The sequence below is a fragment of the Prionailurus viverrinus genome, chromosome B1, assembly GCF_022837055.1.
Source record: "Prionailurus viverrinus isolate Anna chromosome B1, UM_Priviv_1.0, whole genome shotgun sequence".
Lineage (NCBI taxonomy): Eukaryota > Metazoa > Chordata > Mammalia > Carnivora > Felidae > Prionailurus > Prionailurus viverrinus.
The window spans coordinates 102,959,416-102,985,540 of NC_062564.1; the positions used below are offsets into that span (position 1 = coordinate 102,959,416).

The following is a 26,125-nucleotide window of genomic DNA, read 5'->3' on the forward strand; positions in this document are numbered from 1 at the left end:
TATGTAGAAGCAACAGCAGCAAAAGTAAATGCTCAGGGGTGTAAAGGAGTTTGGCATGGCCAGGAGCAGCAGGCAGTATGGTATTGTTTGAGTGAAGCTGCAGTCAGGTGGGGACATGGAGCCCTGTCTTGGAAACAGATGCCAGAAAGAGCTAAAGAGTAGGAACCATTTGTAGATAAGGAGAGCTGTCAAAAAGTTGTAAGTTGGGGCATGCCATGATTAGATTTACACTTCACAAAAATCACCCTGGTGCCAGTGTGATGTTGCATTTGAGGGCTGCAGAGTCCACATGGTGTTTCAGGGGGTGAGGGAGGGAAGGAGAGAGAAGCTGGATGTTGGAAGATCACTTAGGAATCTGCTGCTATGGTCCCAGTGAAATCTTAAAGACTTAAACTAGGCAGTGGCTGGGGCTTTAGATAGGGGATTGATGGAGAGAGTTGGCAGATTGGGTGCATGAGTGGGGTGGTGGTAGGTGCTGAAGGGCTTGGTCAGGTCAAGATGAGTGGCTTGCTTCATTGAGTGGTTTGTCTTTTTCTTTGAGGAAGGAATGCAGGTTTGAGGTGCGGAAAAGATGGAGTTAGTGAATTTGTTGAATTCGAGTTCTTTATAAAACATTTAGGAGATGCTGTCTAGTAAACAGCAGGATATATATGATCTTTAAATCCTCTTTCATTTCTGTAGGTCTTTTATTTATGTACTATTTCTCTCCTATGACTAAAAATGGTTTGAGTCTAACATTTCCTACCTTTGTGTAGGACCAGCCATGTTTATTAGGTTTCTGCCCCTTGTTTAGATACAAAAGGAAATAAAGTTGTGAATCCATGCATACTCTTCTCTAATATGAAAAATCTATGAGCTTATTTTCTGAAGCATTGGTGAATGAATTGGTTAGTGATACAGCTTTTCAAGTACTGTTCACAGAATTCCCAGTTGAACAGTTAGGTAAAATGGAACCCTACATACCCCAAACCAAACGTATACTCATTGGGAGCTAATGCGTTTGCCCACTTCAGCTACCTCAGGGCATCACCATTATTGACGGACAGTTTAGCTTTCCATTTGTTGGTATTTGCCAAGGGAAGGCGTTCTTATCCAGGTGGGAAGTAGTCGTAGTCATGGGAACGTTAAAGAAACAACAAAAACCTAAATCATATTGAAAACCTTTATTTTGTTATCAAAACTTCTTTTCTACCTCTGTGCGTATAACTTAAACTATTTATAGTGATACTTTTGTCCCTTACACTTGATTTTAAGAAAGGGGTCAAAGGTAATGGTCAAAGGCCAATTTGAATTTAAGTCTTTGAATTTAACTTTCACTTTTTTTTATTGTTAAATGTGTATTGATTTATTGAGAGAGAGAGTGCTTGCACATGTGTACATGGGGGAGGGGAAGAGAGAGGGAGAAAGCGAATCCCAAGCAGGCTCTGTGCTGTCAGTTGGACACTTAACAACTGAGCCACCCAGGCACCCTGAACTTTCACCTTTTTTGATGGAATTGGAGCAAGGCTTAGAATTAGAGCTTGAGATTTTGTTTCTGACCCCCGATTGTGTTTGTACCTCTTGGAGGTTCTAGTTTTTTGTTTTTTGTTTTTTGTTTTTTTTCTGATACTTACTTTACTTTGCACCTTAGATCTGAATCATGTCTGTCATACTGGTTTTTCCCTTTTTTCTTGCTCATCTCATTTCTTTCTTGGTACGGTGATTTTTAATTTTTTTCTTTGCTCATCAGTGGGACCCATTATCATAGGAAATATTAATGGGCCTGCACAGTGTGCATCAGATAAGACCTGAACTGCTCTGACTGGGGAGTGAAGGCAGAGTTCTGCCATTTGACTTTCCTTTTCCCCAACATTCTTGGGGGCCTCCAGGGGCTTTTCGTGAAACCTGAGCCTCAGAAGAAATATACTTAAAAATTACTGTACAGCTGCTTAGCAGTTGCTCGGCTATAGTGGTGTGCTTCATGGTTTCTTGCTTCCTAATTAGTATTAATGTGGAATGTTGGGTAAGGTGTTTGATTAAGTATTGATAACACTGAACTGGAAGACAGATTTAAAGAGGGCTTTTAAGTTTTCTTCTGTGCCTTCAGAAAAGCTTCAGTTTAAAATGTTCCAGACAGGTGAATGTTTTCTCATCCTTAAGTTTGAAGTTCTTTCTTTCTTTGTTTCTTTTTTTTTTTAAACACTTATCTATTTTGACAGACAGAGTGTGAGTGGAGGAGGGGCAGAGACAGAAGGAGACACAGAATCTGAAGCAGGCTCCTGGCTCTGAGCTGTCAGCACAGAGCCTAATGTGGGGCTCAAATCCATGAACTGTGAGATCATGACCTGAGCTGAAATCGGATGCCCAACCAACTAAGCGCCCAGGCGCCCCTAAATTTGAAGTTATTTCTGTGTTGTTTTCCTGTTTCTTTAAATTCTATCTAGAAAAGCAACCCTTCACTTGTGTTTAGGTTTAATTGTATTCATTTTATTTTGGCATGCCTAGTCTTTGAAGGTAAAGAACTTACTCATTTAGAATAAATGAACAAAAAAGCCAACAAAATTATAGAGCTAGAAGAGTGGATAATTTTGAAGGTGAGAGTTAAAAGAGGGAATTATATGTGTTGGCCACGTATCATCTGAGGATATATAATTTCCTTGATCAGGCACTGGTGGCTGGGAGTGAAGGTAATTGAGCACAAGCTGGGGAATGGGTGAAGGGAACAGTACTTACTTATAGTTGGAGTTAACCTGGGTAAGGTATAAATGTTTAACTGGAGGCCAGTGGGTACTTATGGGAAGAAGGAGAAGCCCTCCGATATGAGTCATGGAAAGTCACATTTGCTCAGGATAGACATTTTTGTGTGGGCAGGGATAGAGTTTGGACAGGATGTCCAAGCAGCGTTTCTGCCCTTGTGACTCATGTCTGACTCACATCTGGTCCGTTACTACCACTACGTGGCTTTGGCTAGCTTTGACAATGACTCGGATCATGTGGAATGTAGCACGTGTTTCCCAATCTCTAGAAAGCTCTCAAAAATACAACCAGCAGTTATTTCTTCATAGTTAGTAGCTGAGATTCTGAGGGTACTCCTCTTCCTTCCATCTTTCACCTCATTTCCTTCAGTCTCAGGGGTCAGATGTATTTTTAAGGCAAATCTCTCTTGTCTCCCCTGTTCTTAACCTCTGTATCTACTAGTAACTTCATAGCCTATAAACTGGATAAAATATTATTTAGATGTTTACTTATTTATTTTGAGAGACAGAGAATGAGAATGTGAATGAGGGAGGGGCAGAGAGAAAGGGAGACCAAGAATCCCAAGCAGGCTCCACACCGTCAGCACAGAGCCAGATGTGGGGCTTGAACTCAAACCGTGAGATCATGACCGGAGCTGAAATCAGGAGTCAGATGCTTAAGTGACTGAGCCACCCAGGTGATCAGTATTTTTTTTAAAGTGAGTATTTAAAAGCTTATTTAACAGTATGGAGATTTCTCCAAAAATTAAAAATAGAACTACCCTATGACCTAGCAATTGCACTACTAGGTATTTATCCAAGGATACAGGTGTGGTGTTTCGAAGGGACACATGCACCTCAATGTTTATAACAGCACTATCAACAATAGCCAAAGTATGGAAAGAGCCCAAATGGCCATCAATGGATGAATGGGTAAGGAAGATGTGGTATGTAAATACAATGGAGTATTACTCAGCAATCAAAAAGAATGAAATCTTGCCATTTGCAACTACATGGATGGAACTAGAGGGTATTATACTAAGTGAAATTAGTCAGAGAAAGACAAATATCATATGACTTCACTCATATGAGGACTTTAAGATACAAAACAGGTGAACATAAGGGTAGGGAAGCAAAAATAATATAAAAACAGGGAGGGGGAAAAACATAAGAGACTTCTAAATATGGAGAACAAACAGAGTTACTGGAGAGGTTGTGGGAGGGGGGATGGGCTAAATGAGTAAGGGGCACTAAGGAATCTACTTCTGAAACCATTGTTGCACTATATGCTAACTTGGTTGTAAAATAAAAAAAAATAAATAAAACATGAAAAAATATAAAAGCATGCTTAAAAAAACCCCATCATTTGTAAAATTGGAGTTCATGGAGATGCTTTGCCTTACAATTCACTTTTCAGTGTTCTCCAATCAGGCTCTTACTGCCACCAAAGACCTCCTCATTACTAAGTCCAGGGAACCCTTTTCAGTTGCACCACCTGTTTGACTTCCCTGTGGTATTGGACACTGCCTTTTCTTCCTTTCCTCCTAGTACATTTTTCTCATTTGTCTTCTCCATGCCATCACCCTCTTTGGAGATTTTCTTTTTGTCTTTGGGAGGCTAGGCAGCTTCATGATTAGTAGCCCCCAGTCCCATGGCCTGTATTCAAGTACCAGCTCTGGTACTTGCTTCCTGGTCCCTTGGTTGATTCTTTAAGCCTTTCTAAGGTAAAATGAAGTTTCAGTGAGATGATCCGTGAGAAGCTCTGAGCACTGTGCTTGACCCATTGCTACACTCAGCAGATATTAGCTGCCATTATGATTGTAGGTGACCTTCCCTTCTCTGCCAGCCCTCCTTTCCACCCCACTAATATTGCTTCTGTGATAGCCTTCTCACACAGCTCCACTTACCACCAGTGTGCCCTGGTAACTGACAAAGCCTGTTTCTCTTCCAGTATGCCTACTGGGGAGAAATGTAAAACCAGTAATCCTATTCCCCATCCAAGAAAGGAATCATTGCAGTTGGTTCCCTTCTGCCTTGATCCTGTTCTATGTCCACTGCTCCTTCCCATGTCCTTTTCCTTTACATTTCCACTGCTCCTTACTTTGATCAGGTCTTATCTTCTTCCTGTGTTAGTTGTTTTTAAAATAGTGTCCCTATCTCCACTCTTGCACAGTCCATTCTGTTGTTGTCTCCACTGCGGACCCAGTAATATTACTGTGCAGAATTGATGTTGTTCTTCCCCATGTAGATGTCCTCTGTGATCCTCTATGACTTCTCCTTGCCTACAGGATGAAGTCTGCACTTATTACAGTGGCTTTCCAGCTCCTCCTCACCCCCCCACCAAGACCTTCCCCTCATTTGTTTATCTATGTAAACACTTCTTGTTGCAGTCTGTTCAAACTCTTAACCCTGTGTCCAAAGCACCAGATTTTTTCATTTTTTCATGTTTTCATGCATGCTGGACTACACCTCCCTGTACTTCTCTACTTTCCTGAACCTGCCTTGGAAAATCACAGGCAACTTTCAAAACATCTTTTGGGAAGTTTTTCTGATTTCTTTGCATCCTTCCCAGCTCAGTCCCTCCTTTATGTGTATATATACCCTGATGAAACCTGTGTGTGTGTGTGTGTGTGTGTGTGTGTGTACTCAACTGCACTTGTTAATTATGTACCTTTCATTTCCTTTTGATTTTAGACATCATCACTTTTTCCTAGTGATTAGTACAATTCTTGGCATGTGGAAAGCATTCAAAGAATGGTTATCGAGTGAATGAATAAACAGACTGGTGAACTAAGTCATCTGTACATCCTAAGTTCTCACCATTGGGAGAACCTGTGGTATTTATTAATTTTTTATGATGATATATTGATGGTGTTTTCAGAATCAATTTGAAGTAGTCCCACTAAACAGAGGGAGACTGCAGTTTGGCTTGAGAGATATGGCTTTCCCAATCCATGCCAGTTTTGAAGGACTATTTTCTCAAATCTTGATTAATTTCTCTCTCAACCTATTGCTCCTTCTAATTATGTTGAACCATGTGAAATTATCAGAAGTTTTTTCCTTGTAGGTGATTGTGCTTCCATGCATTCATAATAAAACACGCATGATTATAAACCAGATAAGTATTCTCAACCCCTTCCCCCTTATAACTGATTTTTCCTCAGTTTTAGATAGAACCTTAATAGGAGTTTTGAAGGACTTCAAAAACATTTATTAGTAAAGTAAATGGTGGCATCCTCCTTTCATCAGAACATAAAAATCTATGACTGAGTATTCATAAAGCCTTCTGATTGTAAAGAACTAGTGCTATTACAAATTTTGAGGGGGAAATACTAAAACATTTTCATTAAAAGCACTACACATAGGACAAAGTAAGTATAATGGGAAACCTTTTGAAGAATGTCTTCCAGTATACTTTATATATAAAGCTATAAATTTAAAGATTTGGCATATGAATTACCAAACATCTTTTCAGGCTTTACCAGGTTGTCTTAAAATCCCTAAGTAAATATAAAGAAACAGGACTTGGTTTAAAATTATGCAGTAAGAACATTGCTTGGAGTTGAGTGTCTAGGTTAGGACATCGAGTTTTAATGCAGGTTTAGCATGCTTCTCAAGCAAAGTGGCAAGAGACTTAATGGAAGGAATCCTGCAAGGAAGTGCCCTCTGAGAATCAAGCGGTATCACTGGGGCTTGATCACTGGGGGCGATGCCCCTGGGAGGAGAGCCTTGGGAGCCAGGCTTCCCATTAATGGTATTGCAGGTGGGCCGGGATAGCTCATGTACTGAATTGGTCCTGCTAATCCAAACTGTAAGTGGTCCTCTTCCCATTTCAAATGGGGTTATCAAACGGAAATTTATTTAAAGACTGAGCATGATATAGAGCAATGGCTTGCTCTGTATGTCATTTGCTTTGTCATATTAGTCATGCCATGAATAATATCACTGTGTTTCCTGTCTCAGGTTAAGGGCACTGTGACTCCCTTCCCTGGATTTGATGAGCGGGCTGATGCAGAAACTCTTCGGAAGGCCATGAAAGGCCTGGGTAAATTCAACCTTTCTTTTGTTCTTAAAAAAAACATGACATTTGTTTTTCCAAACAAAAAGTCGCTGATTTACAATAAGATTAATTTTAGAATATTTTTATCTGAAATGTGTAGAAAGAGAAAAGATAGGTGAAAGTAACAAAATAGTATGACTGATATACAATATAATCCATCTCTAGAACTGAACAGAAAGTTAAATCCAGCCCCTTTGTTTTTCAACTTTTCAGGTTTACCTGGAAGGCAGCTGATTGAGTAGATAAACAGATATTCCTGAGAGTGGTCAGCTCCGAGGGTCTTTGTTCGCTTTGCCCAATCAGCTGTCTGGTTCTGCAGCCCAATCAGTGTCTGGTTCAGCTGCAGGCTTCTTGCATTCAGTTGTCTTCTCTTTCCCTGGACTCCTCTCTAGCTACGTGTAATAAACCTCTCATCTCGAGGATTTCTAGACAGAATTCATCCACCGTCCTCAGCCTCCTTCTGCGCTAGTGTCTGTGTGTGGGGATCTGCCTTCTCCACACTTGGCTTTGACCCCATCACTTCCCATGCTGAACATCTTGTGAGATTTCCTGTCGTAGCAGGATTAGCATTAGCTTTCTGGCTGTGCAAGGCCTTCCTTAGTATCCCAGCGCACTTTGTCGGACTCAGCTCACATTAGCACTCCTTGTATTATCTATTTGTGAAAGCCCTATGTTCCTACTGCTGAGCTTTTCCGTCATCCTAAAAGCCTATCCTCCTTCCTTACATCACTGCCTGACAAAACCCTTCCATCCTTCAAGTCTCCTTAGGGGGTCACCTTCTCCATGAAGCTTTTCCCAAACCTCCTTCCACCTGTCGACTATGAGAACCTCCTTTGAAACCCCATTTAACACCTAGACCTCTCCTGAGGCATTTGTCACATTCTGCCTTAGCTCAAGGTTGTCTCTGCGTTTTCTTTTTTCTTTTTACCCTAAATTAGAACTTGAAACCAGGATCTATTTTCCTCCCCTCTTAATCTCCTGTAACACCCAACAATTGTGCCTTGTGAATAGCCATTATTTGAGTAACTATCGGTTGCAAGAAAACTCAATGCACTAAGTTTTTAACAACTCAGGAGTATTTCCTACTTCACAAAAATGCGTCAAGAATAGGGGGTAGTTTATATTGAAAATATAACATGTTATAAATTATACATTTTATAGTTTAATAAATTATTTAATAAAATCTGTTTTTTGAGGTAAGGAAGTGACCGGGGGGGCTGGTCACAAAGGTTATTGAGACAGTGGGTGTGTGGGAGCCAAGATATAATTTTTGAACATAAATTGCAGGCACCGATGAGGAGAGCATCTTGACTCTGTTGACATCCCGAAGCAATGCTCAACGTCAGGAAATCGCCACAGCTTTTAAAACTCTGTTTGGCAGGGTAAGACTGCACTTCATCCTAAGTTAGAATGTAGAGCCCCTCTATGATTTTAAGACTAGTTTGAACTCTATTAGTATTCTTTTGTTAACATCATTTTGTTATTCTGACTTTACTATTCCTTTTTCTTTTTTAGTTTCTTAATATCAGCTGTTGGTTTACAGTGCTCACCCAACTTATCCTCATAATTGTTTTTCCTTGCTTGATGCAAGGCAAGTGCCCCACGATCCCAAGGTGATAGCTGCCTCTATCCTTCTCTGCTTCCCCCCTGAGGACTGTCTTATTATCTAGTTTCTAGGTGTGAACCTGTATTACAGTATGTTTTGTTGTGACAGGGTCACAGTCTCAGTTCCCTTTTGGAGTGGTATCTTAATAAACGAGCTTCTAATTCATTGATTTAAATGCTCTTATTTGATTAACAATTTAACATAAAAATCACATTTGTTATTTAAATGAGTTATTGCCTATTTAAACACAGTTTAGTTATTCTGCAAATTTGTGTTCATCATTTCATTGCAAAATAAAGGCAAAGCACACACACACAAAGTATTCTAAATATAATTTCTAGTTGCCTGTGTGCTGACACTGAAATGGGTAGGGACTACTGCTTTTGTTTTCATCATTATATACACAATTTCTCCATAGTAGCAGCTGTCTCTCAGTGGTCAGGAGCATAATTGTAAACAATTCCTTATGTATTAAAATATTATTTGATACTGAGAGAAAAAATTGTTTTGTATAGTTATGATAAGCCAGATTTTTTCATTTGTAAAAATGCATTTATGATTTTATTTTGGGGAAATTGTTTTTAAAGATACACATTTCTCAGAACAACATTTTAAAAATATCTCTAACCTACTTTTTAAGAGTTTTCATTTTTTAACTATTGATGTTAAGAAAAACATCTCATAAGAACAAATGCCTTGATACAGAAGTGGCTTTGCTTTAGCATAAGCTTTAGGTCAGAGGTCAAAGGTGCATATTCAAAACTATGGGGATTTGTTTAACTCGTGCCTTTTTCTACTTGGAGATGGCAATATAAACAATTCATTAGAGCAGAGGGCTACGTTTTATATTTAAGAAGAATCTCCTTAAAATTTCTGCCTGTTTAGCACATTTGTATTTTCTGTGACTTAGGATCTTCTGGATGACCTGAAATCAGAACTGACTGGAAAATTTGAAAAATTAATCGTGGCTCTGATGAAACCCTCTCGGCTTTATGATGCCTATGAACTAAAGCATGCTCTTAAGGTAAAACGTTTACTGAGAGGGACATTCCTGTCATGAATAATATTATTTTGTGTTGGTAATTACATTTATAATTTTTTGAGTTATTTCTGTTAGGGTTTCTTGGGGGACAAAATTGTGTAGGAGGCAATAAGAAGAAAAGGAGGGAGAAAATTACAAGTGTATCATTTAATCTTTTTGTATAGTTAACTCAGTAGTAGTGGTTATTTAATATTTTAATATTTTTATAGCTTTTTATATTTTCATGCCTGTTTTCTGATCTTGAGATGTGTTTTAAAAATTCCTGATTATGAAATAACAATGTTGTTAATGATTTTAGCTTAAAAAAAATAAAGCTACAGAGCAAATTTTCATATAGGAAAGATTTTCTAATACCCTTTCCTTCTTTCCTGTAGTACTTCTAAATAATAAAATAGGATAATACTAAAATAGTAGCTGGTAAACTTGTTATAATTTCATTGTAGCAAATAACTAAATGTGTATTCCCTTGACTGATGTTTGGAATATTGTATAAATATGATTACATTAAAACCTTTGTTTAGATCTTTGGGGAAGGAAATAGTACAATTGGTAGTAGATTTTGAATGGGCAAAGTGAGATTTAACAACAAGGAGATAATGTAGCACAGGGATTCTTACTGATGGAGTGGAAGAAAGAAGGGGGCTTATCAAGTTAGGAGGCTTTCTGTGCTTTTTCTCTTTGTTTTTCTATAGTGCTTCTTTTGGAATAAACAAAATCTCAAGTTATTGAAAAAGGGCCTTTTTGCAGAGTACTTCTGAAATCTCAGCAGTAATTGAAATTCTGCCAGAGCATAAACGTAGATTTTTCAGTGCTTGGTTTTTGGGAAAGAAACAGATATAAAGAGAGTAAGACTTAAATATACTATCTTTTAAAATTAAGTTCAGCTCTATTGTTTCCTGTATCTTCTAATTTAGATACGACTTTTATAATCAGAAAAAGGAAAACCAACTAAAATTAGAGTTGACTTTTGAACAACACAGGTTTAAACTGTGTATACATTGATTTGTTATAGTACAGTATAGCTAATGCATTTTCTCTGCCTTATGATTTTCTTAATAACATTTCTTTTCTCTAGCTTACTTTATTGTAATAATACAATATATAATTCATATAGCATACAGAATATGTGTTAATCGACTCTATGTTATCAGCAAGGCTTCCAGTGAACAGTAGGCTACTAAGTTACGTTTTTGGAGAGTCAAAAGTTATACACAGATTTTTGACTTGGGGATGGGGTCATTGCCCCTAACCCCCACATTGTTCAAAGGTCAACTGTATTTTCCTAAAATCCAGAAAGCACATTTTAATTCTTTTGTACTGATCTAGTTCCTAATAACTAAGCAATGCTACATTTATTATTTCCTTTGGTACAGAATTTCCCTTCGGAAATTCCACTGAGAATTTAATTTGAGGTAGAGGGTTTATGTTTTGAGGTACAGATTGTTTAAGTATCACTGCTCCTCCTTGTAAATTTACGTAGAGTTTTCATTTTTACTATTTTAGTCTTTTTAATTTCATGTTCATCCGCATGTGCTTTTAAACTATTTGGAGTGAAACTGATATGATTACGAGTTTGTAGAATCTGTTACATGTCATATATCACACACACACATGCAATAACCATTGTTCTTCATTAGACCAAAAAGAAAAAACATGTCTTTGGAGAAAAAATTAATTTGAAATTTTTTCTTTCTATAACTAATAGAACTTGTATACAGAGAAATGAATATGATATTGGATAGTTTATATGTTATGTTTATGTAATTATGCAATTTGGGTAACATCTATTCTAGAAAATAAATTTCTTTAATCTTATTAACATATTTTCTCTATTAAAAATAAATTTCCAAACAGGGAGCTGGGACAAATGAAAAGGTACTGACAGAAATTATTGCTTCGAGGACACCTGAAGAACTGAGAGCCATAAAACAAGTCTACGAAGAAGGTAAGTGTTTTAAATGTTATTTCCTCTTCATCTCCACTGTCGTTTTTTCACTTTTCTAAAGTGAGCACAGTTCTTCACAATTACAGGAGGCAGGCCGTACATGATTGCTAGAGGAATGGGTGCGTGAATGAATGAGCAACAATTCAAGATAGTTTTCTTCTTCAGTGAAGAAAAGACTGCTTTTTACTATACCTGTATTTGTTTTGGTACTTAGGAGAATTTTCTGACGAAGATGGAAGTTTACTTTTACTTTGAACTTGCAACTAGCGTAGAGACCTACAGTTTGCTTTTCTTTTACATTAACTTCAAGATGGATGTGGGTTTGCTTCCTGGAGAAAATTAGTTTTAAGTTACTAGAAGTTAAGAGTTCTCTAAAAGGCCCTTTTGGAATTTTGGAAAAGAAACTGTGTCCAAATTGGAATTGATAAAAATGTTTGAGTAAACGTGTCATTTTAGCTAATGGTAATGCTTGAATACTCTGCATTTTAATTTTTTGCCTTGGTGTACCTTTTTGTGTGTGAAAAAATAATCTGTATTTCAATCTGAATGTGAATGGAACCAAGAAAATGAAATAAAAAGTAAAGGTAGAGTGTTCTTTTCTCATCTCCTCAAAGTTTCTGTATCAGACTCTTTGTCCTGACTGAGCAGGAGCAGACTATCCAGATGGTCAGCCTAGTCAACAGACCAACAGGATGAATGCCTTCAGCTAGGAAAATGGGTCCCTATGTTGGAATTAGTTTATTAATCTTGGAGATTATGTTGTAACTCAGCAAGTCAGAACAGTGTGAAATTTATAGCAACTGAATAGTTACCTATTCAGTGCTGGATATTTCTTTCCTGCTTCTCTTTTTACAGTTGGATAGGTCCCAACCACTAAGGCAGAGGGGATGCATGTATATTAACAGCAGAAAATCACATTTGAGGGTTTTTTTTTTTTTAATGTTTTATTATTTATTTTTGAGAGAGACAGAGTGAGCAGAGGAGGGGCAGAGATAGAGGGAGGAGACACAGAATCTGAAGCAGGCTCCAGGCTCTGAGCTGTTGGCACAGAGCCTGTCACAGGGCTCGAACTCACAGCTGTGAGATCATGACCTGAGCTGAAGTCAGATGCTTAACTGACTGAGCCACCCAAGCACCCCTAGAGCTTTTAGACCTTTAGAAATAGTGCCAAGCTTTTAACGTTTGTCTGCTTTTAGATAATGATTAAGTATTTAAGTGTCTTTGAGCTGCCTTCAATAGCAGCTGTTTGAAAGTTAGTGAAAAGGGCTTGTAGACTTTTGTAGATACCAGTTCTCCTCTTTACTATGGCATTATGTTAAATAACTGGAAATAGAGGCAGGAAGGGGCATGTTTTAAAATATCACTGCTATTAACTTTATTTGCTGTAGAGGAAAAATATCTTACTAGGGGAAAGAATGGCCATGCCAGAAGAAAAAAAAAAAAACAACTCAGAATTTTAGATTATAGAAGAGCTTCTTTGGAAACTAATTATGTAAAACATTTGAAAGAAAGCAATACAAAGTTTAAAATTATGATCAGTTGTGTTTTGGAGGTTTTCCTGTACCATCGCTTGTCTACATAACTGCATTGGTTGAGAGCATTTCTAAATGGCTGAGTCATGGATTTTAGCTTGAATCGAGAACTTTTGGGAGACTTTAATTTGTTTTCTACCAGCCACTCCTAAAGCATTTGCCTTTAGTCTTTAGAGCACTCAGAGGTGGAGTAGAGAACATTTATACTAATCAAGTATTTCTTTCTTTATGTCTCTTCTATTTGATTAATGGGGCAGGATATCTTTTTTTAGTTGAAAGAAGCTATAAATAAGTATGAAATAATTCTGTTGCAGAATATGGCTCAAGCCTGGAAGATGACGTGGTTGGGGATACCTCAGGGTACTACCAGAGGATGTTGGTGGTTCTCCTTCAGGTATTGGGTGGAGAATATTTTACAGTTTGATTAAAAAATCTGAAGCTGGACTGGTCTGAATCCAGTTAAATAGATTTCTAGTACTTGCTTGCCTATGTTTGTGTTTCAGAATATCTGACCTAAACTTTGTTTTTTTTTTTTTTTTCAACATTTATTTATTTTTGGGACAGAGAGAGACAGAGCATGAATGGCGGGGGGGCAGAGAGAGAGGGAGACACAGAATCGGAAACAGGCTCCAGGCTCTGAGCCATCAGCCCAGAGCCCGACGCGGGGCTCGAACTCACGGACTGTGAGATCGTGACCTGGCTGAAGTCGGACGCTTAACCGACTGCGCCACCCAGGCGCCCCTGACCTAAACTTTTAATAGCTAGCTAACTTACAGGTTTGTTTGTTTGCTTTTTTAAGTTATTACTATTCTCTTTCATTCATAGGATTTAAAATCAAGAGGGTCAAATTGGTTTTAGACACTGCTGTGTGATGAGTGAAATATTGTAAATTGGTATCTTAAAATCATATTATTCCTAAGAGAAAGAGCTTTGTGTGCACAACCATCAGGTGGAATCAATTTGCCTTTTGAATAAAAATGCTCATGTAATTCAATAATGTGATATTATCTCTTAAAGGCTAATAGAGACCCTGATGCTAGAATTGATGAAGCACAAGTTGAACAAGATGCTCAGGTGAGATGTGATATGTGGTGACTTTATAATGACATATAAATGAAAAAAGAATCCACGCTAGTGGAAAATCATAATATATATTGTGATAGCATCTAAAATAATCTTATTAATGGGCCCTATATAAATCATAAGACCCATGTAAGTATATTTCTCTGATTTTGATCTGGCCAGTAAAATATTTTGTCCCCAAACTGAAATGAAATAAAATGAATTACATATAGTGAATTTCACCTAGATATGGTATTTTTGTGTGATTATGGAAATTCACAAAATAGATAATTTTACCAAAAAGCACAGGTATTATTGATTCCACTGCCAGTGAGGCAGTAGGTGTCTTGACAGGAGAGGATAAAAAAGAGAAAATAAGGTGTTTTAGTGATAAATGGTTTCTGAATACATAGATTACAAGTTATTGTAGTACTTGGGAATTCACCCACCTTTCTTTTGATAGAATTCTGAATAGGATTGTTGTCTTGTCAGCTGCCTTTTAGTGACTCCCAAATGAAATTCTATACTCAAATGGCTTTTAAACCCCAGTATAGTCTTACTGTGGTTAATAAGTAATCAAACAAACTGATGGTAACCTGAGGGGAGGTGAATGGGAGGGTGGGAGGATGGGTGAAATAGGTGAAGGGGATTAAAGAGTATACTTATCATGATGAGCACTGAGTAATATATAGGATTATTGAATCACTATATTGTACACCTGAAACTGATATAACACTGCATGATAACTATACTGGAATTAAAATAAAAAACTTAAAAAAAAATAAGTAATTAAATGTAGGAAATAGTGTTAGGAAATTTTTGAAACATGAGACTAGAAAACTGGAAATTGGTAATGAAAGAATTATTTGCGTTCCTAGAATCATATACCATAGTCCTGTCTCTCTGGTCACTTGTTTCAATATACAATTCTGATTGTTGGTCCTACACCATTGAAAAAGGAAGGGTCATATTCACTCCTCCAGTTGACTTCTCTGTGAAACAACCATTGGATGTGTAATCTGACTTTGGTAATGGGATAGAGAAGGCGTTAGTATTCTTTTGGGTGGGTTGATTTTGTAATGGCTTTGGAATGTTAGCATCTTTTTGTCTAGCTGGAGACAGAAGGAAAGCAAATGATCACTTACTGAGGACTGTCTATGCAGTATTTGATGCTTCCCTTACTGTCTGTCCTCCATAAAATGCAAACCTATTGTGTCACAGCCCTATATAAAACATTAAAACTTCAGTGGATCCATTATCTTCAGAGTAAAGTTCAAGCCCTAAATATGGTTTATAAGCCTCTTTGTTATCCCTTGCTTTCTTATGCCTCCAGCCTCTCTTGCTTTCTTTCTCCACCTGCCCCTTCCTCCACCCATTCACCTGACTATTTCCTCTTCAGGAGGCAGTCTTCAGGTTAGCTACTTTTCAGGTCTCCCTGCCTGACCCCTCCAAGTGTATGTCAGGTGCCCTTAGGAAAGACTGTAGAATCTCCCAACTTATATTGAAGCTGCCTATTCACTTGTCTGCTTACCCAGGGCATTCTGAGCTGTCAGTTTGGTTTGTATCCTCTGGATCTAGCATTTAGTAGGCATTCAGTATATAACTGGTGAATGTATTAGTACATAATTGTGAAGTAGAGGGGATGATTTTCCTCTTCTCCATAAGGAAACCAAGGCTCAGGGATTTGAGAATCAATCCCATGGTTCCCACTGACTAGTGGAGCTGGATTCATACCTGTGCCAGTCTAACCCTCAAGCTCTTTCTCTTTCAACTAGACAACAGTCTGTGTTTTTACCTGTTATTTCCTCTCCCTTGATTCCTGTACCATGTAAAAGGCTTATTAAATATAGATTTGAAGCACAGGTCTAGCTTAACTCTGCATTCTTGAAGGAAGAAATTTGGCTCCTTGAGGAGAAAGCTCTAGTCATCCCTTCAAACCTGTACTCCTGACTGTTAGAAATGACCTTATTGCTTTCCAAGCATTAATTATTTGTGGGTTTTGTAGGAAACAATGTGATTCTCATACTCCTACTCTCAAGAGTAGGAGTGCTAGATGCTTTTTAGTGGTCACTGTGGAAGAAGCCAACTCTAGTAGTCTCAGACGAATGCAGTGAGTCTTACATTAGCTGTAGGCTGATTTCTCAGCATAGCTGGTGATGTAATGAGAGCATTGCTGCAGTGTGAGGCTAGGGAGTGGAAACAGTGCATTTTTACCTCAATTTCATTGATTTCTCTCCTCAGAGTACTCAGTGTATAGCATTGCTTCTTGAACTTTTAAGTGCATGTGAATCACCTGGGGATGTCCTTAAAACAGATTCTGATTCAGTAGGTCTGGGTGGAGCCTGGGATTCTGTATTCCTAACAAGCTCTCAGGTGATACCTCTGTGGTTCTGGGACCACATTTTGAGTACCAGGTCTATATAGGTGTCACTTAACTGCTGTGCAGAAGATATGACCATTCAGAACCCTGAAGGGGAAGCTTTATACCTCCGAAAACTGTCTTATGAAGTTACTTTAAAATATCCCTGAAATAGAATCCAGGTTTTCTTTACACTTTCGGTGATTAGGAACAACATAGAACATGCTATACGGGCCATCAGTCTTTGATTCTATTTTTTTTTTTTTTTTAATTTACTTATTTTGAGACAGAGAGGGAGTATGAGCAGGGAGGGGCAGAGAGAGAAGAAGCGAGAGACAATCCCAAGCAGGCTCCATGCTGTCAGCACAGAGCCTGATAGGGGGCTCAATCTCGTGAACCAGGAAATCATGACCTGAGCGAAAATTAAGGGTCCCATGCTTAACCACCTGACCTACCCAAGCACCCCAGTTTTTGATTCTTTGAAATGTATTATCATTAACTAATTCAGCCTGTTAAAAATAATTATCCTTTCATCCTTAGGAAACAGAACACACCTAATTCTTGTAGCAAGGGCAGCTGGACTGTTCTCACTAATGGGAATTTAAGATTTCTTAATTGAGAGTAAGCTGAGACAAACAAAGGGCACTTGGCCCTTTTATAAGCTTTTGAATTTTTTCTCTACCGATACCTGGCGCTAAGAGGATTCATTCTGTTTCAGGAATTTGATAAGTCACAGTGAGTCATTCACCTGGGAAATTAACATTTTGTAGATAATCCACTCTCTTACATTTTTAATGCTTTAAACTGATTTTACCTCTTCCCCCCACCCCCCACTCTAAATTCTTGTTTCATGCTCATAGAGAAAAAGCTATGCTCTTAGAGGAAGGAGGGGGAAGAGAGGGGAAGGAGAAGGAATCAATGTTTACTGAGTATCTGCTTTTGATGACCTGATACTATTTGATGTAGTCATTATATAAGTTACATAATCTGCATTAACGCCTCTGTAGAAATATTATTCTTACTCTGTAGGTGAAAACACTGAGACTCAAGAAGAGATTAAGTAACTCATCTAAGATCTCACAGATAAGGACAAGGACCAAATCTTTTTGACTCTAAAACCTTTGCACTGAACCAGGGGTTATCAAACTTAGCTAAACTATAAAGCCCACTCTGAGGGAAGAGGGGAGGATGAAAAGGTGTGAGGGTCCTTCATCCAGAGCAGCTCCGTGGATATTTGCCATCCTCATTTAGAAGAAAGGACTCTTACATTCAAACAAGACAAAACCAAAACTTTAAAAAATCATTGTTCCAGGGCGCCTGGGTGGCTCAGTCAGTAGAGCATCTGACTTCAGCTCAGGTCATGATCTCATGGCTCCTGAGTTCGAGCCCTGTGTTGGGCTCTAATGCTGACAGCTTGGAGCCTGGACCCTGCTTCGGATTCTGTGTCTCCCTCTCTCTCTCTCTGCCCCTTCTCTGCTTGTGCTCTCTCTCTCTCTCTTTCTCTCTCAAAAATTAATAAACATTAAAAAAACTTTTTTTAAAATCATTATTCCATGTGAAGATTATCATTACTGCGTATGATTTACTCAGTAGTTTTAGAATATGTATTGATCTAAAACATAATTCTTTTAAGAAAATTAAGAGATTCTAGTTATTTTTTTTTAATGTTACTTATTTTTGAGAGAGAGAGAGACAGAGTGTGAGAAGGGGAGGAGCAGAGAGAGAAGGGCACACAGAATCCGAAACAGGCTCCAGGCTCTGGGTTGTCAGCACAGGGCCTGATGTGAGGCTCAAACTCACAAACTGTGAGATCATGACCTGAGCTGAAGTCGGACACTTTATCAACTGAGCCACCCAGGCACTCCAAGAGATTTTAAATAGCCATTTTGCAAATTATTTCCATATTACAGGCCTAACTCTGCCATACCTGCTAGAGAAAATTTCTAGAAATATGGAATAGTTGTTCAGAAAGGAGTACTTCAGTAATGCTTGCAGGATTGTGTGGAATGCACCCCCTCTTTTAGGTGTCAATGTGTATGTATATCTTATCTATGTGTAGAAAACGTTGTAAAGGTAGTAACCGATATCTTTAGGATATTGGCATTCATGGTAATTTTTTTTCTTATTTGTTTTTTTTTCTTTTGTTATATAAAATTTCTCAGTGAACATGTGTTATTTTTGTAATTAGATTTAAAAGTTATTTTAAGACAGGTCTATAACACCATGATGTAGTTCTAAAATTTAGATACTTGCACAACTTTCGTTGTAACTCTTTTCAGTTCTGAAGAACATGCTCGCATGACCAGGATTGGTATTATTTTTATCATTAAAATAAATCATTTTCAAAATTGAGTGTAAAGATGTGACTCATTTTTTTAAATTTCCTGGAAATATAACAAAAAACTAGATCTATCTCACCATAATCTACATTTTTAAACACACTATGATCAAAATTTCTACATCTAAACACGTGCTGTGATCTCATCACCTCTGTCCTTATGTGGTATGCCACTTGTGAGCATAAAGGCAGCTGAAGGCTCAGCAAATTGCATTTGTCTTGGCTTAATAGGTATACTTACCTGGAAATGAATAAAAGGGTAGTATAGACATTTTAAAGATTGATGCATTGGGTTTTAATAAATTATCCACATCTCAGTAAGTGGGATCAGGTTTAATGATGAGGTTTATATATAATTTTATTTTATTTTTTTAGCAATTATATGAATACTAAAAACCATATAGTCTCCATTTAAGAAGTAAATCTGGACAAACTATTCAACAAGTGTATGTTAATTGCCTGCTGTATGCCAAGTGTTGTGATCTACCCCCAACCTTTTAAAAAGTCATTGTGATCTTTTATTTTTATTTTATTTTTTAAATGTGCATTTGTTTATTTTTGAGAGAGAGAGAGGCAGAGAATCCCAAGCAGGCCCCATGCTTTCAGTGCAGAGCCCGACCTGGGGCTTGAACCCACGAATGCTGAGATCATGACCTGAGCTGAATTCAAGAGTCGGACACTTAACTGAATGAGCAATCCAGGCTCACCCCCCACCCCCATTGTGATCTTTTAGAAATGTGAAAGCTCTTTGTAGCTAGTTTTGGTTAAACTGCAGTTGAAAAGGGAAAATATGGACTTTATTTTTTTATCATGTGTTCCTGAATAGCTGCTGAGTAAGCAAAACAGAAAATGTAGACCATTTAGCTTCTAGTTAAATTCTTTCCCAGTCTGTAAGTGGATGTGTCAAGAGTGAAGTGATCAGAAATTTCTGCCAACCACACCATTGCCCCTGAAAGACACAGCATGGTAGACATTTTGAGACCGTTTAACCTTGCCCCATTGTTGTGCTTTATTCCTTTGACTCACTAATCTGTGGCACAGTTCAGTGGCAAGCTCCAAAGTAGCTCCATACTCACCTCATTGAGTTTAGGAAACAGAAATGAAAAGTGTAAGATGGTGAATCAGGCACATTAACGTACAGGGAATAAAACACAGGTATGAATCAGAACCTGGAAATGAGAGGGAGGGACAATATACTAATTGAGGTTGAAATTTTCACAGGCTTTGTTTCAAGCTGGAGAACTGAAATGGGGGACAGATGAAGAAAAGTTTATCACCATCTTTGGAACACGAAGTGTGTCTCATTTGAGAAGGGGTGAGTGAAAAAAAAATGTGTATGCTGCTGGTACTTTGGTTAATTTTGAAAGTACAGGAGCCAGTGTGCCAAAATATGTACTGTTTAACAGACACTGAGTGAATCAGTTTTTGTATTTCTTCCTTTTGGTAGCCATGAGAAATCTCACAATTCTCTTTGCTGCTCTTGTGTTTACAGAACTAGAGATCCTTAGTTCCCCCTTTGCAATCAGAAGGTGAGGAGGGAGCTAGGCCTCTAGATTGTCACTCTCATTGTCACAAAGCACTGAGCTGTGTGTGGTTCACTTCAGTATTTCCTCCTAAGTAGTGGGATGCATGACCTCATCTCCAGACATTCATCAGTTCTTGTGGTATCAAGTGGGAATGAGTTCAGTGGCCTTACTAATCGGGGCTTTAAAAATTGGCTTTTCTGTAGGTAGAATTCCTTGGCTGATTTGGCAAGATCTGGGCTCTTTTTGTTTTTCTGCACCACTGTCCTTGGTATTTTGGGGTTTTCTTTCTCATGCTCTGTACCTCATTGTCACAGGATGGCTACTGAAACTCCAAATTTATCAACCACTTTAATAGCAAGAAGAAAGGGACAAACCAATCATACCTGTTTATCACTTAAAACAAATTTTTTTTTTCAATGTTTATTTTCTAGAGATAGAAAGCATGAGCAGAGCACAAGCAGGGGAGGGGCAGAGAGAGAGAAGACTGAGGATCTGAAGTGGGCTCTGAGCTGTCAGCACAGAGCCTGACGTGGGGCTCGAACTCATGAACCATGAGATCATGACCTGAGCCCAAGTTGGATGTTTAACCAACTGAGCCACCCAGGGGCCCCTGTTTATCACTTTTTAATAAGGAAAGAAAAATTTCTCAGAATCCTCTCCAGCAGATTTACCTTTGGGTCTCATTGGTTGTAACTAGTAAGTAGAGGCCAGGAAATCAGTGAACAAAGAACATTTATAATCCGTTGTTGAGGGCTTGCCATATTGAGGCTCTACAACAAAGTCCAGGTTCTGTCAGCAAGGAAAAAGGGGAGATTTGTGTTCAGTAGAACAATACATGCTTGGAGTAAATACCTTCTTTCCTTGCAGAACGATCTTTACATGATTAAGAAATTATTTTCCTTTCTTATAGTGTTTGATAAATACATGACTATATCAGGATTCCAAATTGAGGAAACTATTGACCGAGAGACTTCTGGTAATTTGGAGCAACTACTCCTTGCTGTTGGTAGGTAGTTTTACAATGTATATAAAATTTATGGTGTTAAGAGCTAAAGCATTTATTCAATTGAAGGTGTATCTGAAAAGAACCACTTCTTTCTTTATGAAAAGAAGGTCTTATGATATTTGGGTGAAGCAAACTCCTCAATTTCCAATTCAAAGTCTGTTTTGATGTTGGAAATGAATTAATCTGGTTAGTTCATCTAATCCCATGGAAATACTGAAACAATTGTTTGAAAGTCATTTTGAAGCTGCATTAAAAATATGACTATTTTATTATGAATCTGAAGTGTGAGTATTATCTCAGAGGCTTTTAAATATTTCAGATTCTTGTGAATTTTAGTATTCTTTTGAATACTGTCCTCACAACTTTGAGGCTGACTGAGATATTGGAATCTGAGTTAGAAAAAGTATCTTTTGTATGATGGAAGATATAATAATGGTTATTTTCAAATTAATTTAGAAATTGGTTTTAGCTAAATATTCAGAATGATCTAGAAACATTGAAGAACTGAATTTGTATATACTCTCTAAATCCAGGGAGAATCTAGTTTGTGAGCTCCCAGTGGCCCTAGTTTTCATATGGGTTTGGAGTGAACCTGTCTGTTGTTTGTTCTGAGTACTTGGCATTGATCTCAAGTTCTGTGCTGTTGTCTGGAGAATAAGCTAATGACGTTCATGAACCACCACTAATAGTAGCCTTTGATTTGACTTCCGCAGTTAATGAATTTTAAAAGAAAACTTTTAGACAGCCCCTTCATAATTACAATAGATTTGACATAATGACATTTTTAGTTACTGGTCGCTGTTTTGTTTAAGTGTTGGAAAAGAGAGAATAACTCCACAACCCCCAATTCATGGATTGTTATTTCTGTATATTAAGAAATTTTCATATGGATAAGTTTCTGAAGTGGAGCCAACTGAGGTCTGAGCAGCCCTGAAACAGTAGATACATACATGTTCAGGGAAGATACTCTTTTTCTCTTATCTGTTTATCTGGGTGTTTCTACTGAGTTGGGTAAGTCTCATGCTGCTCTATGTAAATCATGGATATTAAAGAATATGGAGAGAATACCTAGGTTAAGACTATAGAAAGATAGTCTAAGATTTGTCGAAGATTAGATAGAGTGGTTACCTTGTGTTATTTGCTTGAATGTGTTGGATTTAAAACTTCTAGGATGCCTGTATAATTTATTGAAGATGAAGAAAGTTGTGGGTAATAGCCCAGGCCACCCAAACTCTGACAGCAGACAGGTACTCAGAACAAAGGGGAGTTGAAAAACTCACGTGCCCTGTCCTACACACCTTTCTATGTAGAACTCAGAACTTTAAGTAAATCTCAACCCAGTTGCTAAGAAAATACTTGGCGAATAAGGAGATCAGATCAGCTTGCAAATGAGCAGTTTTTTAACCTGTGTTACTTTTATATTTGTAAATAAGTAGAGCAATAAGCATGAAGCAACTTTTGGTTTTTAATTACTTAATTCTTTTCCTATCAGAATAGCATCTGACCATTGTATTATTTATTTTCTTAGTGAAATCTATTCGAAGCATACCTGCCTACCTTGCAGAAACCCTCTACTATGCTATGAAGGTAAGTGCATACCTGGAATCTTCCATCTAATTAATTTATCTTTCTAGTTATCTTTGCATATTATTATGATTTAAATGATAGACTTTGGGTTTTTTTATTCCCCTTAAAACATGCTACCAAATTGTTTTACTTTATTGATTCATCCTAACTCAGGAGAGTTTGATGCCATATTTGACATTTTTAAACAATGTGCCTCTCTTTCCTTATTAAAGGGAGCTGGGACAGATGATCATACCCTCATCAGAGTCGTGGTGTCCAGGAGCGAGATTGATTTGTTTAACATTAGGAAGGAGTTCCGGAAGAATTTTGCCACTTCTCTTTATTCCATGATTAAGGTAGTAGAATCTTTCTTTAAATTATGTTCAGAAATCTAGAGCAGACCAATAGATACCAGGTAAGACATGGATGAGAGAACCCAGTTCTTGCTTAAAGTTTACAATTTTAGTCGTGTGATTAGAGCTATGACTTATGAAACTTGGCATAATGTTTCCTAAAGTCCGGATGATGGCTCCCAAGTGAAAGATTGGCTCTTGGTAAGGCTTGAGGCTTTTGGTGAGCCTAGCAGCATTATTTAGTAGTGGTGACAGATGATTCAACAAACCCAACCCCTGCCCCTGATGATAAGGTGTTTGTTCTTTCTCTCTTTTATCAGTTCCAGCTGTCTTTATTAGTTCCTCCTTCCTCCCATATCAGACTTTCCTTTCTTTATTTTCTGTTATCAGCTTGTCTGTGGTATTGGTTCATAGTTCAGGAAAGAACCAACCAGGTTATATCAGAAATAAGTAAAGAGCTTGGGTATTACTATCATTTTTGTCTCTTTAAAAGCAAGGACTTTAGACTGTGGCCTAAATTTAAAGTTGGCTTAAGGCCTTTTGACTTTCTTTCCTTTCTCTCTTTTCACTCTCTCTTCTTTCTTTCTTTTAATAAAGGGGAAAGTGGGCCATATGCAAAGCAGGATCTCAACTGAGCAAGCTTTGAACTTTGTGTGTGTGTGTGTGTGTGTGTGTGTGTGTGTGTGTGTGTGTGTGTGTGTATGGTGTGGCTGGGTTGAAGGACACTGGAGAGTTCTTGCATGCACTCTGAGCTTGAAAGATTAATTTATCCTACATATCTGTATATGAGATAAGCAGAGGTAAAGCTTATCCTGCTCCTCTGTCTTTGAAGCAAAGACATAACAGCCACACAGTCCCAGGATTGCCTCCCTTAGCCAGACACATAGTATATGATAGAAACTTAGAGGTTTAGAAACCTTGATTTGAATATCATTGTAAAATCTTCCTTGTTCTCTGTATTACTAACTGAAGAAGAGCATACTTCATTGTCTTAGAGCTGTGCCTTTAAGGGGTGCAATTAGAAATTAAACATATGTTACATTGGTAGGAAACTCCTGGTATAACATTCCTGATGTGAAAGTCACATACACAGAGATTATCCACTTGAGAGAAAAGTCACATGAATAAAACTTTTTGCCAGACATTTAGTTTTTTATTTTCTGAGGCTTCTGTGACTCACAGAGCTAAACGGAGTACATTTGGGTTTCAGGGTGATACGTCTGGGGACTATAAGAAAGCCCTCTTGCTGCTGTGTGGGGGAGAAGATGACTGAGGTACCAGCTGGAAAGAGATTCCTGTGCCGTGCCTGCCACCGCCACCATGACCTTCCTTCACATCTCGCTGCACTTTCTGTATGCCGGTGCTTGACACATTGCCTTATTCATACTAGTATGCTAATGACCAAAACATACATGTTGCAGAAGAAAAATAGTGGTGCTTCTTTCTGATATTCAGTTAAGATCTTTCTCTTTGTTTATTATAGTACTCAAGTGTACTTATGTTACTAAAGTCTAAAGTCTGTGTCATTTATACTTTCTTTTAAAAGATGAGACTGCTTTTAGCCTTTTTAAAAAACTTCATTTATATTAAAATGATAACCGTATTTCCTTAATCGGAACTCTAGCCTTGAAATTATGAACTCCTGGAAGTGTTACTAATCAAGTTTGCTACTAAATTAAACCTGGTTTAATTCAAAAGATTGCATTCAAAAGATTAATGAAAAATAAACATTTCCTTCCTCCTGAATTATCTGTATGTGTTCAGAAAAATTTTTTAAAAATCATTTTTATTTGAGTATGGTTGGTACAATGTTACATTAGTTTCAGGTGTACAACATGGTGATTCAGCAACTCTACAGGTCATGCTGTGCTCACCACACATGTAGCTACTACTGTTAGCATAGAACGCTATTACAAAACCAATGACTATATTCCCTATGCTGTGCCTTTTATTCCTATGATTTCTTCATTCCATCACTGGAAGTCTGTATCTCCCTCTCCCCTTCACCCATTTTGCCCCTCCCTTTGTCCTTCTCCTTTCTGGTAACCATCAGTTTGTTCTCTGTACTTAAGGTCTGGTGCTGCTTTTTGTTTCTTTGTTTATTCATTTGTTTTTTATTTTTTTAAAATTTTTTTTTTTTTTTCAACATTTATTTATTTTTGGGACAGAGAGAGACACAGCATGAACGGGCGAGGGGCAGAGAGAGAGGGAGACACAGAATCGGGAACAGGCTCCAGGCTCTGAGCCATCAGCCCAGAGCATGACGCGGGGCTCGAACTCACGGGCTGCGAGATCGTGACCTGGCTGAAGTCGGACGCTTAACCGACTGCGCCACCCAGGCGCCCCTCATTTGTTTTTTAGATTCCACATATGAGTGAAATGATATGGTATTTGTCTTTCTCTCTCTGACTTGTTTCACTGAGCATAATACCATCAGCAATGATATCTTTTTCCAAGCTAGTCATTGGCAATGGTGTCACCTGACAGCTGAATTTGCAGGTGACTTTTGGGTGATAAACGTGAATTGCAGCTGCATCCCTCTGCATGTGGAACGAGAGAGAGGTTAAGGGGTCTCTGATTGATTTATAGCGTATGTAGCATCAATTAAGGTGATGCTTAGGATGCTAGTTGCTTAGTAGAAAAGCTATTTTAAAACAGCCTAAAAATTAAAATAAAATAAAACAACCTAAAAATTCAGAGCATACTTTTCTCTTTCCTATTATTAACTTGTTTTTCCTATTTTCATCTGCTACCTTCTTTGAGATAAAAAAGCAGGCAACATCTGTTAGAAAGAAGCAGTTTCTTTCTTTCTTATAATATTTACCTTTCAGTTTTCTGCTTTCAAACTGCTTCTTGAATTGGTGTCAGTTTCCTTTTTTGCACTGACACCCTTAGGTAAGCATTTTTTAAAGCATGTGATTGCTAATAATAAGACATTTTTATAAGTGGACTGCTCTCCCTTTGAAAATTTTTAAGTAGTAATTTGTTCTTGTTACAACCTTGGCTGCCAATCAGA

General features: G+C 37.9%; 1 protein-coding gene across 1 annotated transcript in view; it reads left to right on the forward strand.

Moving 5' to 3' along the window:
* The window catches only part of ANXA5 (annexin A5), a 30,335-nt gene extending 5,480 nt beyond the window's left edge, over positions 1 to 24,855 (forward strand). The window contains exons 3-13 of the mRNA XM_047856233.1: positions 6,678 to 6,759; positions 8,062 to 8,156; positions 9,291 to 9,404; positions 11,277 to 11,367; positions 13,214 to 13,293; positions 13,917 to 13,973; positions 19,880 to 19,973; positions 21,095 to 21,190; positions 22,719 to 22,777; positions 22,990 to 23,112; positions 24,320 to 24,855. Coding sequence (XP_047712189.1) covers positions 6,678 to 6,759; positions 8,062 to 8,156; positions 9,291 to 9,404; positions 11,277 to 11,367; positions 13,214 to 13,293; positions 13,917 to 13,973; positions 19,880 to 19,973; positions 21,095 to 21,190; positions 22,719 to 22,777; positions 22,990 to 23,112; positions 24,320 to 24,382 — 954 coding nt within the window. The 3' untranslated portion in view covers positions 24,383 to 24,855. The remainder of the gene's footprint in view (positions 1 to 6,677; positions 6,760 to 8,061; positions 8,157 to 9,290; positions 9,405 to 11,276; positions 11,368 to 13,213; positions 13,294 to 13,916; positions 13,974 to 19,879; positions 19,974 to 21,094; positions 21,191 to 22,718; positions 22,778 to 22,989; positions 23,113 to 24,319) is intronic.
* The last annotated feature ends 1,270 nt before the right edge of the window (positions 24,856 to 26,125 follow it).